The sequence below is a fragment of the Ixodes scapularis genome, unplaced genomic scaffold (assembly GCF_016920785.2).
Source record: "Ixodes scapularis isolate PalLabHiFi unplaced genomic scaffold, ASM1692078v2 PGA_scaffold4__175_contigs__length_147842914, whole genome shotgun sequence".
NCBI lineage: Eukaryota > Metazoa > Arthropoda > Arachnida > Ixodida > Ixodidae > Ixodes > Ixodes scapularis.
Genome location: NW_024609879.1, coordinates 143,609,863 through 143,622,449, shown reverse-complemented (window position 1 = coordinate 143,622,449; position 12,587 = coordinate 143,609,863). Strand labels below are relative to the sequence as shown.

General features: G+C 46.1%; 1 protein-coding gene across 1 annotated transcript; it reads right to left on the bottom strand.

The window, feature by feature from the left end:
• Positions 1-7,231: 7,231 nt before the first annotated feature.
• Positions 7,232-12,058, bottom strand: LOC115308719 (zinc finger protein 239-like). The gene is made up of 2 exons (XM_042293728.1): positions 11,581-12,058; positions 7,232-7,869 (listed from the first exon to the last, which is right to left on the bottom strand). Exons 1-2 carry the CDS (start codon positions 11,943-11,945, stop codon positions 7,377-7,379), a joined length of 858 nt encoding a protein of 285 aa, XP_042149662.1. The 5' UTR covers positions 11,946-12,058; the 3' UTR covers positions 7,232-7,376.
• Between the last annotated feature and the right edge of the window lie 529 nt (positions 12,059-12,587).

Sequence of the window (12,587 nt, the reverse complement as noted above, 5' to 3'; positions counted from 1 at the left end):
GGATGACATCACTGAGATTACCTCAGTTGTGGAACTCCCATGCAAAAAAATACCTTCCCCCCTCTCACTCACTCACTTTTATAGATGCTGTGCTATGAACCATCTGTATTCCATAGAATGCACTACAGCTACCTTAGCAGCCGTCCGGCGCGTCGAATAACGGGAGGCAAGTCAAGGTGAGTGGGGGTTATTGCTTGTGCAAGCAGCGTCTACGAGCAGTTCCCTAACTGAGGTAATCTAATAACGTAACAGGTGATGCAATGTGTGGCGTGACGTCAATGCGGAATGTTTTGGTGGAGTGCCGGAAATGGCCCGCGTCGATATGGCGCGCGGTTAACGGCGCAAAACCCGCTTGTCCGTGTCTACTCGCTTGTAATTGTCCCTTGTGTCGCGCAAAAAACCTCTATACTGCATCATGAACCAACTAGGCCAACAACAAGTTTTAATTAAAACCCGCAAAGTTCCCCACTAACTGCTATCGCAGTAATAAAAAAAAATTATATATATACGAGAGAGGACACTCCCCCATGAGAGTATTGCTTGTGGAAGCTACGGGGCTGACGTCATACTATCTCCTAGTACTTTTAACCTCCTTGGGTGCAAGCCAGTGGAAGTGGCGCCAAATTCACAAGTCGGAAAAACTTTTGAATTTGTCCCCATTTCTGAAAATAGCCAGTTCGTGGCCACTCGATCTTATCGCATATTCGCCGCCATTTCCGAAAATAACTGATGCACCCTGATTACCTTTAAAGCGATGCGAGCGAGTGAAAAGAAAACAACATTGTATAGGGGTGAAAGGAAATTTCGAAAGATGGTGCTAAAAGTACTCGCAGGTTACTTCGAAAATTTATTGTATTTGCAGTACTTGAAGTATGTTGTGTTCAGTCTGCTTCCTACTTCACTTGAACTACAAAAGCTCCAATTTACTTTGTACTTGAAGTACTTTTTAGGTATACTTAAGGCAATACGCTTTGGTATGCCTGCAGCTGCTTTTAAAACAACTAAATCATGTTCACAAACTGAAAAAAGGCAACATTTCACATATTTGCATTTGTCCCATTAACATATATGGCACCATTTGCCAAATTTTTCAAGCACAGCTTCAACCAGACTGATAAAAAATTTCAAGTACTTTCACCTTCAAACAAGAATCAGCACTAGTATATAAAATGGGTGCAGGACAAAATGGTCCCCGTCAACTGTTCCGGATAAAATGGGCCCAAATGTAAACCGGGGTTAAAATGGTCCCGAGCAATCTCTCGACAATTTTGACACACCTTTCTAGTTTTAGTGGACAGCAACTCTGAACGTGTAAGCTATACTCTAGTGTATTCAGCTTTTTGCAATATTATTTAGGAAACAACTAAAAGAGCCCAAAAGTTAATGAAATTCATATTATCGCTCCTTCGGCTTTCTGGCTTATATTCGCCGTCGAGAGCACTGTACAAACCAAAAACCTGAAAGTCACAAAAAAAAAGTATGCATAGATTAAAAGGCGCAATCTCTGCACCTGATTGGACTACCTGGTAATACATGCGTGCAAAACAGTCGACGAATGTCATTTTGTTTTCTTTTTGGCACTGCTTGGCTGGCCCTACCAGCTCGTAGCGTCGGCTGCACTGTGATGAAGCCAATGCTACAAAGTGGGACGAAAATATCGCACCTTGCGAACATACAGTGCAATCTACTTACCATAAAATACCGCGCATCCCGCCCATTCCACATTAAGCACCCATTATTAGATTTGTGAGATCTGAGAAAATATGCAGAGTACATTTAATATGTAAAATTGATGACCGGACAAGCGCCCGTCCCCCATTTTTTTTGCGATTATCTCCATAGTTGTGGGCGCTTGCCCGGTGTTTTACGGTATAAGGATACCACATATAACGATATACCGCTTATAACGATATGTTTATAGAGTGCCTAGACTAGAAACGACCAGTTTCTAGTCCAAATACAACGATAATTGGCTATAACGATTGCATTATCGGGTTTCCTCATTATCGTTATAAGTGGATTGCACTGCATTTCCTTAGATTTTGAATTAGCTCAATGAAGCTGCAAGAAAATGCGTGTGCACGGTGAATCAATCATTATCATGCATATATATTTTTGATGGCGCGTTATGAAACTTTTGTTTTTAGTACCGAATATGTCACAATTATGTAAAAACAATTTACGGGGTTTATTCTTTTACCGCAAAAAGAACTATGCATCGCCGAAGGCCGATTTTCTGCCCAAACGTAGCGCTAGCTGTCCGAACCAAACGCCAGAGTTTCAGTACTAACCGTTGTTTCATCAAAAAAGCTACGAGCGATTTCCTGAAATTCTAAAAGAGAAAATGGCTGCCGAAGTAACTACTGAATACAGGAGGCGGAAAGGCGCCAGCTGCCAGGAATGGACCCCGTTTTCACGTTGCCATTTTCAAAAAGTCACTTCCAACTTTCGAGAAATATAACGGTTTTAGGCATGTGCGAATATTCGATTTTTCCGAATATTCAATCGAATAGTACATTATTCAGTATTCGCTTCGATCCGAATTCCGATATTCGAAGAAGTTAGAAGTATTCGGCACTAACGAATAGCGGAAGGAAGACGATTGTATCTGGTAGTTTCGGTTTCGGTTGTTACTCACGAAAGCCGCATCGGCATCAAGAAAAAAAACATATCCAATCCAATCCAAGACATGCTAAACCGATGAGAAAATCGTGCGTCGCAGCTCCACAAAGGATTCCGAAGTGTGCTCGCTCTAGGTGCTGCGTGTTCGTTCGTATGGCTGATGGGTCATCGACGGCAGCCGGGAACGATGAAAGTGAAGCCGGTGTGTGTATCGAAATCCGATATGGAACTACTTCTTGAAAGTGCCACCGGGAAATAAAGCTCAGTGCCTCAAATGCAAGGCAGTGCTGAAAACTCCAACGGGTACGACAACGACCCTCGCAACGCACCTGAAAAGGCACCCTGATTCGTAGAAGACTTTCGAATGTAAGCGTCATGCACGTGGGACTGCCGTCAAACACAAGAACGGGAGTAAATCGAATCATCAGCAACCGTCGGTAGCCGACAGTTTCAAGCCCAAACTGAAACCGACTGCACCCAAAGCGAAACAAATGACGGCGATAATAGCGAACTTCATTGCTAGCGGAATGCATCTGTACAGCATCGTAGAAGAAAGTGGTTTCGTTGAAATAATGAAGCTTGCCATACCCGACTACACCATGCCGTCGCGGACGACCTTCTCACGGGTTGTCATCCCGGATCTATACGAGTCCAAAATGAAAGAACTAAGAAAGAGTCTGCGAGACATTTTCAGTAGAGGAGCAGAATGTTACTACATCACGACGGATGGCTGGACATCGTGCGCAAATGATAGCTACGTCTCCGTGACTTGCCACGTGATGAACAAAGAATTTGGACAGCACGTGCACGCTTTGGCTTGTACGGACATGACGAACTCCCACACGGCCGAACACCTGGAACAGTTCATCAAAAGTGCTATTGAGGACTTGGAACTACCAGCACCAGGCACCATGCCGATTTATGTAGTCACGGACAACGCAAGGAATTTCACCTCAGCGTTTGCACGGTCACCGTGGTCTGGCGTGCAGTGCTTCGGACACGCACTCCAGCTGTGCATCAGCAACGCCAAAAAAGAGGTGGCGAGTTTCTCGCAGTTATGTCCGAAAGCTAGAACCATTGTGGCTTGATATAAGAGGAGTGCAAAGGCCGGCGGGTGCCTTATGGAAATCCAAAAGAACATGAACCTTGAGCCACTTGAAGTTGTGCAAGACGTTCCAACACGTTGGAACAGTGAACACGCCATGATGAAGAGGCTTGTGAAGCTTCGCGTGCCCGTCAGTGTGGAGCTGTCGGAATGAGACACAGTGGAACCTCTCAGTGCAAGTGAGTGGAGGCTCATGACTGCAGTAGTGCAGGTCTTGCAGCCTCTCGAGCAAGCCACAGCTCAGCTGTCTGGAGACAGCTATCCGACCCTCTCCCAAGTGATTCCCTTATTAGAGTGCGCCAAGGTTGTTCTCAGTCGACACTCTACCGATGAAGCAGGATCAGTTGCCTCGAGCCTCATACAAAGCATCAAGACAAGATTTCCAGATGGGAAGATGTGTCGCCTTCTAGCCTTGTCAATGTTGGTAGACCCCAGGTACAAGGACGTGTGCTACACTGGAGAGGCAGAAAAAAATGGACACGCACACTCCTGACGAAGGCCGTCGAGGAGAGCGCATCAGTGGACGAGCCTAGTGATGCAGCCGCCGAAACCAGCGGAGGCATAGGAGACTCGCTGGGAGACACCCTGTGGGATGTCTTCTCCAGTCTTAGTTCTGACACGCACCAAAAGCCAGGCCACGAATTCGTTACCGAGTCTGTTGAGTACCTAAAGACACCCCTCCTTGCGTGCACAGAAGACCCCTTGGCATGGTGGAGGTGCAGGGGAAGACATCTGTACCCATCCCTGGTCCGTGTTGCCCGTAGGTATCTCTCGATACCAGCAACCCAGACTAGGAGTGAAAGGCTTTTCTCAAGCGCAGGAAGCATCGTGAGCTGCAGGAGGGAGCTTCTCCTCCCTGATCATGTGCAGCAGCTCGTGTTCCTTCATGAAAACCACTGACTTTTCTTGTACTAAGTTTTGATTTGTGCATGAGCTTAAGTTTTGGTTTGTGGCTGCTTTGCAGTGAAAATAAATGGTCTGTGAAGTGACCACTGCATAACTTTTGCTAATAATTTTTTCCTACAACTATTTGAATTATTCGCTTCGAAAATATTCAAAGCAAATTACTATTCGCTTCGAATTCGCTTCGAACTAAAAAAAAACACTATTCACACATGCCTAAACGGTTTGTTTTAAAGCTTTGGCATGTGGTTCAAGCCAGTGCTCATTTGGACAGAGGATGAGCGTGCGAGCGGAGATGCGTCGCTAATTTTTGCGGTCCCAACTTCCATGGGGGAGTATTTTACTGCCGGTTGCCTACTGTTTTTGAGGATGCTCAATGAGTAGGGCAAACTTTAAGACCGCCCAAGACTCCTAAGACTAACTGCGGTACTTCCTGAAATTGGCTTACAGCCAGCCGCCCATCGATTCTTTGGACACGTCCGATTACTCGGACCGTCACTCATTCCATAGAGTTAATGTATGATATTGACCAAAATTTCGGACGCCATAAAGCTCATTGCTCGATATTTCGGACATAATTTGTGCGATTTCCTTACAGCCACACAACAGCTGCAGCGATAGCGCCGAGAGCTAGTAAATCACCGCCATTTTGAATGTTTTGATTTTACCCTGTAGCCTCGATACCACGTGCCCTACGCAATAAACAAGTTGGGTTGAGTTTATAGTCAGGTTTTCCGGTTCCGCTATAGACAACATGGCCGCCGTCTGCCCATTCTTATGGCTCTTCCAGTTCTTCTCCTGGTCCGTGTTCTTTGAGTGCGACCGTGAGAAGAGCGGCCATCCCTGTTCTCGTGGTCTTAGAGTGCGAAGGTTTTTTGCTGATAGACTTAGTATTGAAGTGAGCTTAGTGGACTAAATGTTGTCTACAAATAGTACCAAATGGCGCCCACTTCAACTTCGCTGTTTGCGCCAACGAAGGCACCGACAAAGCGCAGCACCGTGATCAAACAGATCAACAAACAAGTGAAAAGTGAACAATATAAAGCGGAAGCTGCACGAGAACTTAAAATTGACATCGAGCACGTGGAAAGTGGCCAATACGCAGCAGAATATGTGCAGAAATTTGATATATTGAGCTGAAATTGATTTTTCGGACCGCTCGATTAATTGGACAATTTCGGGGTCCCCTCAGAGTAAAAAAAAATCAGTCGGAGACTATATACGGGATCGACATCACTTCCCGTTTCCTCGGGTAAAAAAAAAGAGCATTCGTCCCTCTAAACAATTACTAATCTGCCGAAGGTATCGTGGGTACATCTTCAGGATTACCTATTCGATTAGCCTGGTCCGCATACCCGAGGACGACTTAAAACATACAAATCCCTAAACGCGTTCAACCACTTCGTGAAGGGCAAATCATTGGCGGTGGGGATCTACCTCCTCAAAGCGCCCAAGATACATGCCGAGGTTCCCCGCAGGGGTCGCCAAGCCGGGTCTAGGTTTTAGCGGACAATCTTCCCAAAGGTTTTATTACGCCCCCTCCAGCGCGTCATGAGTCTTTAACGCACCGATTTCTAGGGTTTTGACTCGCTTGCTTCGGTATTTAAGGTTTCTTTGCCAGACCACTGTGCACACTGCATTCGTGTACGTGCCGTAATGGTAATGGCCCATCGTCGTACAGAGATGGTTGGTCGGGGCGCCCCATTCTCGCGTTCGGTGCTTGCGTTCATCGCGTTGCGCCCTCTGTTGCCAGCACATCTGAGTAGGCTAACGCCGCCTGCCAATACCGTCGTCCCACAACCACCCAGGCTTGGTGGAATCCCTAGTCTCGAGATCATCTAAACAATTTCCCTCGCGACGTCTCGTTGGTGCTGGTATGCATCGACGACTTGAAAGCATGACACTGGGGTATTTCTGAAGCGTAGCTCTCACGGAATTGCTCCCTAGTGAACCGAGAGTCGTTGCTCACCCACCCGTATGCAAGGTAAAAGACCGGAAGTATTTCTCTCCCCCCGTCATAGCGGCCAAAAGTGGTCCTTACACCTTATTCTTTAGATCCTCACGCTGTTCGCAAGTTGTATATAATTTTTGTAGACATACAGGCTGTTTACAAACAAGTTTGCACTTGCCCACACCATGTGTGGGCACCATGTCGACAGCAGCGCCACCACAGCTGCGTGACAACAAAGCTGCATTTTATATTAAACATGAAAACTCGCATATTCATTTATCCACGTTGAATTGGCATCAAATACAAACACTCAACTAAACTCTAATCAGCGAGCAAACTACCTTATCCGGTTTTGCACCTGGGACCGTTATATCCGGGTCCATTTTGTCCGGGACAATTTTGTCCGGATCCTGTGCGAGATATTGAAAATACTGTAAACGACTTAATTTTCGCGGGCTGAAATTTTCACGAATTGGGCCAAAGATGAAAATTTGAAGTTATTCGCGGGTTCTAATTTTCGCGAATCGAGTGTAGCTTCCGTAGCGTTCACATATTGCCCGAATTGTTCGCGGGACATATTTTTCGCGAACTGCAGGCGATTCGCGAAAATTGGGTCCATGTGAAAAATTGGTCGTTTACAGTATACGACTTTGCCCCAAAGGACGTAGTCTCGTTTATATCGATAAAATGTGCCTCAGGTTCGTTGGGTGCTATGAAACAGCGAGAAAAGTTTAGAATCGGTCCGACATGCAAATCTCCGTGACAATAGTGGAAATACGCCCCGACAGACATCTTTCACCAGTGACTCTTCCGATGTTGACTTAAGCCGCTTTGCAGTACGAATGCTTTTCCGCAGATGTCGCACGTATACAGCCGCTCACCCTTGTGAACTTTCTCGTGACAAAGTAGGCTGAACTTCCAGGCGTAAGACTTTTCGCACAAGCTGCATTTAAACGGCCTCTCTCCCGTGTGGATCCTTTCATGATTTTCCAAGAACAACTTACGCGCAAATGCCCTCTGGCAAACTTGGCACCTAAACAGCTTCTGTCCAGTCTTTATGCAGGTCACGATGCCGGCGCTCTCGGGAGCGGTGTAAGGGTACGAGTCGCACCGTCTTGTGTTCAGCCCCCCTGGCTGCACCCTCCACTGCTGCCTGCCCAACCCGCCTTCCCGAGAACGCTTGCTCGAGATGTCCTCGCAGTGGAAGCGCAGCTCTCCATGGTTGGGGGCGATTTCTGTTGGAGAGACAGACCGAATCAGATCAAACGGGCTTTTATCGGAGCAGCTTTTTTATGCCAGTAAACCAGACCTGTCGAAATAGAGTGGCACTGATGCCAAAGTTAGTGTGAGGTGACTTACATCCGGTACACAAAATTTAAGAGATTAATTCGTGCCATCAAATATATTGTCTTTATGCCAAGCCCCCATGACACTGTTTCAACTAAAAGGTCATTGCCAGGAGACCATCCACTTGCAAAACTAAGGCGACATTATATTTGAAAGGAACGCGGAACACCATTTACGAGCACTTAAGCTTAGACACACATATAACAGTTCATTTCCTACTGCCTAAGACTAGCTCTTACATGTGGATAACATGAGCCATCAATTCCGAACATGCTGACACCATTATTTCAACCAGTTCAGACACGATTCCCAACCCAAAGTGTTATACATGACGAGGCAAGTCGGTGCTGTGGTCAAAAAGATGCTCAATAGTATGTTATCGCAGGTATCGAAAAAATGGGCTTTCAAGCCGGATTTTCAAGTGTCAGGGTTTCCAGAGTTCACCTAGGTGTTTCTCAGGCAGTCGATTTGTACTGAATTGTTTCAAGCCCTAAGAAGCTGGTTTCCTCAGTTTCAGCATATTTGAGCCTATCTGAGTCATGCCTATTTGTGCACCTATGAACCACATACTCTGTAGTCTATGTGCATATCATCATTAACAAAGTTTGAGAGGTTTTTCAGAGTGAGCATGAGGGAGAACATAAATGGTTATCCCAGGAAGATGTCTATATGTACCCTAATATACATTAAAAAAAAATGTGGTCATTATACAGAGCAATTGTATTTTGAAACTGTTTTATTTATTCACTTTTACTGTACATTCCATATCCTAAATGCTTAAGAATAAGTTTTTTTTTCAAGGAAATTTACAACAAGCACATTTTAAGAGAATTGTGATTACTACTGCTTTCTCATACTAGGGAAGTACACAACTTCTGACTGCCGAGCACGTTTCCCCAAAACCAGTTGCACTAAGATTCTAGAAATCAAGACACTCGGACTTTTAGAGAATGCCAGCAACAATATCAGTAAAAGGTGGGTTTCAATACATTCACACTACAATGATCAAGTGCCACGTTTTGTCATCAAGATGAGATGAAGTGCAAAGTTTTTTCAATTTTTTTAATTCACCGAGTACCTAGTACACATCTTTGAAAGCATCAATATATCCAACCTCAACTCTTCAGAGTATCAAGCCCCTAGTTGCCTCCCCCCGTTTAACAATTCTTGGCAGAAGCTGGAAAGATTTAGAATGAAACTCGTGTCTACATTTGGTCTTCATAGAGTTCACATCTCATTACAGCAGACGTGACATTCTAGTGATAGTATAAAAATGGTGAGAAAAGGTGCCTGTCAATCACGTTAAGAGCAGATCGTTTTCCTGGGACTTATCAGAACAGAAATGCACACGAGAAAGAAGTGAGCAATTCATTACACAATACATGAAACAAGAATAAACCGAGCACAATCCCTCAAAGTTCTTTTTTGACGAGCAATTCCCACTTTTTAGCTCAAAATCAATTGAAAGGACATGGAGCGAGGCTTTCCGGCATTCCAAAGCACAGCATTCCTCTTGGCTAGGGCCACTCATTTCTAGAAAGGAACATTGCAGCCCCAAGGAAGCCAACACAGTGCACATCCTTTACCATCTGTGATTGCGGTCCTAACACAGATCTTTACCTTGCATGGCACCTGCACAGCTGAAACTGACTTGAAATACATATTACACACATGCAGACCCTCACAATATGAAAAACCCACAGGAGCGCGAGGCCAAGACGGTGACTGGTAAGGGCACTGCGCACACTCCGGGCGATGCCATTCTACTCCAAGGGGAGGGCTCACTTAGTGGAAAGGGGGGCTCCGGTTTCACGGCGAAAAGCAGTTTGTCGGCGTCGTGCTCTCGGCTATGTCCCTCTCACCTCATAATTGCTGCTTGCAAGAGACAGGCCTGAGCTAGGGCGATTATTCTGTATCTGTTAAAGCGAGGGATCCGTGCCATCCTTCTCACGAACGAATGCGCCCTTCAACTAGTTTTATCATTCATATATACAAGATTTGCGTACAACTGTAATACTTATTTATTTGACAGTGCCCGTTCTGACAGCTGATAAAGAAAACAGTGATGACTATGCTCCTTCCGAGCCTTCGTGACCATATCTCTTTGCCCGATGCCGACGAAGCATGCTCCTCCACTAAACCGGAAGCACAAACTGTTAACCGCGCTCAGGCTCGGCTGGGCCCCAAATGAGTGTCCTCCCCTCAAGGCAGAATGGAATCGTCCGGAAAGCGTGCAGTGTCCCCGTCCGCCGCAGCCTTGGCAGTGCGCTCCCAGTGGGTCGTTCCTATTGCAGGAGACTGTAGTTCACTCCCAGAGGAATGTTGCAAAGGAGACAAAAACAACTTGAGATGTCATCAAATTCATACATGCACCAAAGCTATGCGCAACAAAAATAATTTTTTCAACGTGATTCACCGCCTGAATCACCAAATAAAGCGGGTAAATTGACGCATCAAATATTTACTTCCGCAGAAATCAAATCGAATTGGAGGGATACCCTTTGAGGATGTCAAACTAGTACTCTCAATGTATGCAGAGGGTGTGCCTTTAAAGATACCTTTCTTCAGTTAATCCATCCAATGAAGCGAAGGGGCTCAGGAGTACAAGTGTACCCAACTTGAAATATTCTCAAATCCAGGAAGCTGAGCTTAAAAAGAAGGGATACTGAACCGAAATTTCAAGCTCACAAAACAAGGCTTGAGCGATAGGCGGAATGCTACAAAACCCAAAACATCACTCATACAGCGATATCTCTAACAAATTGCCGTATTTTTGGGGAAAGAAGAGCGTGATTGAAGACGGCTGACAGGGTCGACGAGACAAGTCACGTCAAGATTCTCACCTCCCCTCCTCCTCACCACGTCCCTTTGAGCTGGTGGACCGAAGCGAGAAGGACAAGCGAGGCCGCTTCCCCTCACTCTCAAATTCTCCCAGAGGGCAATGACGCCAAAGACCTCGCTTGATCGCAACCTTCTTTTCCAAAAGTGCGGCCATCCATTGGGGATGTCGATGTACGAGTGATGTAGGAGTTTGCAGCCTCCCGTTCAATGCTTCTGCGGCCTTATTTTTCGAAATCTAAATTTCGGTTCAGTATCCCTTTAACAGACATTAAGGTTGTTTCTTTCGGTCGTGAGGACTAGGTATAACACTATTCAATCCTACAGCTGGAATCTGAATATCAATTTGCTTATAAATAAAATAAACAATGACTACCAGGCCTATGCTGTTGTGCTTGCTAACCAGGGATTTTCAATATGCGTCACTATGGCACCATGCATACTTATTAAAGGCCCCACGTCAGCAGTCATACCACATTGGACCAATGCCTCTGTAGTGTTGCGCTGATGGTACAAAACCTCCGGGGTACACCAACCCCTTAACTGCATAAATATTCGCAACACTCAATGTTGCTGCGTAAAAAACATGGTAGTGGCAGTTAATTTTACCGTATCACGAGTGTAGTATGCAACACTTAAAATGGGGAGTCAATGCAGCTCATAAATTAAATAATTTAAATCATCTACTCCTAACACTAGAGCACAGAAACTACAGCTCAGAGTCCATTGACAAGCGTGAACACATTACGAAGCTTATGATGAGCCTCACGTGCAAGACTCCTCCAGCTATATTAGGTGACGGGCGTCCCCTCACATGTGGTTCCTCTTCCGGTGCACGTTTAGCGTGCCCCTCTGCGTGAACGCTTTCTCGCAGAGCTCGCACTTGAACGGGCGGTCTCCCCTGTGAATTCTCTCGTGGCGCGTGAGGGTCGACTTCTGCCTGAAGGCCCTCCCGCAGGTGGTGCACACAAAGGGCCGCTCCCCCGTGTGCACCCTCACGTGGTCCACAAGGGAGAACCTCTGCGCAAAGGCCTGCTGGCAAATCTGGCACCGGAAAGGTTTCTCGCCCGTGTGGGCCCTTTCGTGGATCTGCAGGTTAGACTTGTACGCGAATGAACGCTGGCAGAAGCGGCAGTGGAAGGGCTTGTCTCCACCGTGCGTCCTTTCGTGCGCGGCCATATTTGTGGTGTGACGACCGGAGTAAGGGTAGAGTCGGCTCTGGTGCTTGTCCTCCGGCCGCGACTGTGCCTTCCGGTGGCGCCCAAACGAAGCATGCTTCCGGGACGAGAGCTCGCTCCTGCCGCCTTGGCGGTCGACGCCCTGCCACTCTCCGTAGAATGCCGCTCTGGCCGAGCCTGTTAAGGAGACACGGAGTCTTAATTAGTCCTTTCTTATTCACAATACGTCAGTAACGGCTGCAAGCAGGAATGGCAGGAGAGAAGATACCTTAAAACACCGGGGCAGAACGAATCGGAAATTTAAATTTGTACGCAACAGCTAAGCCCAAAGGGAAGAAGTGTCGGGAAGGCGCATCAATTAATAAATACACCACCACAGAATGTGCAACATAACACTCAAAAACAATGCTAAACCTAATATAAAAAAAGGCTTTTACATAGAGGCAATGAAAATTAATTTACGTATTCCTCATTTGAGAGTTTCGTGCCAAGGTGAAACATACACCCGAAAATCGCAAGAAACCGGTAAAGAATGAAATTTCAATCAATGTTTTAGAGAGACGGCTCTACGTAACACACGAAGCACAAGTGATGATGCAAAGAGGCTACATCTAGTCGATTTCTCAGGTTAAATGGGAATGCA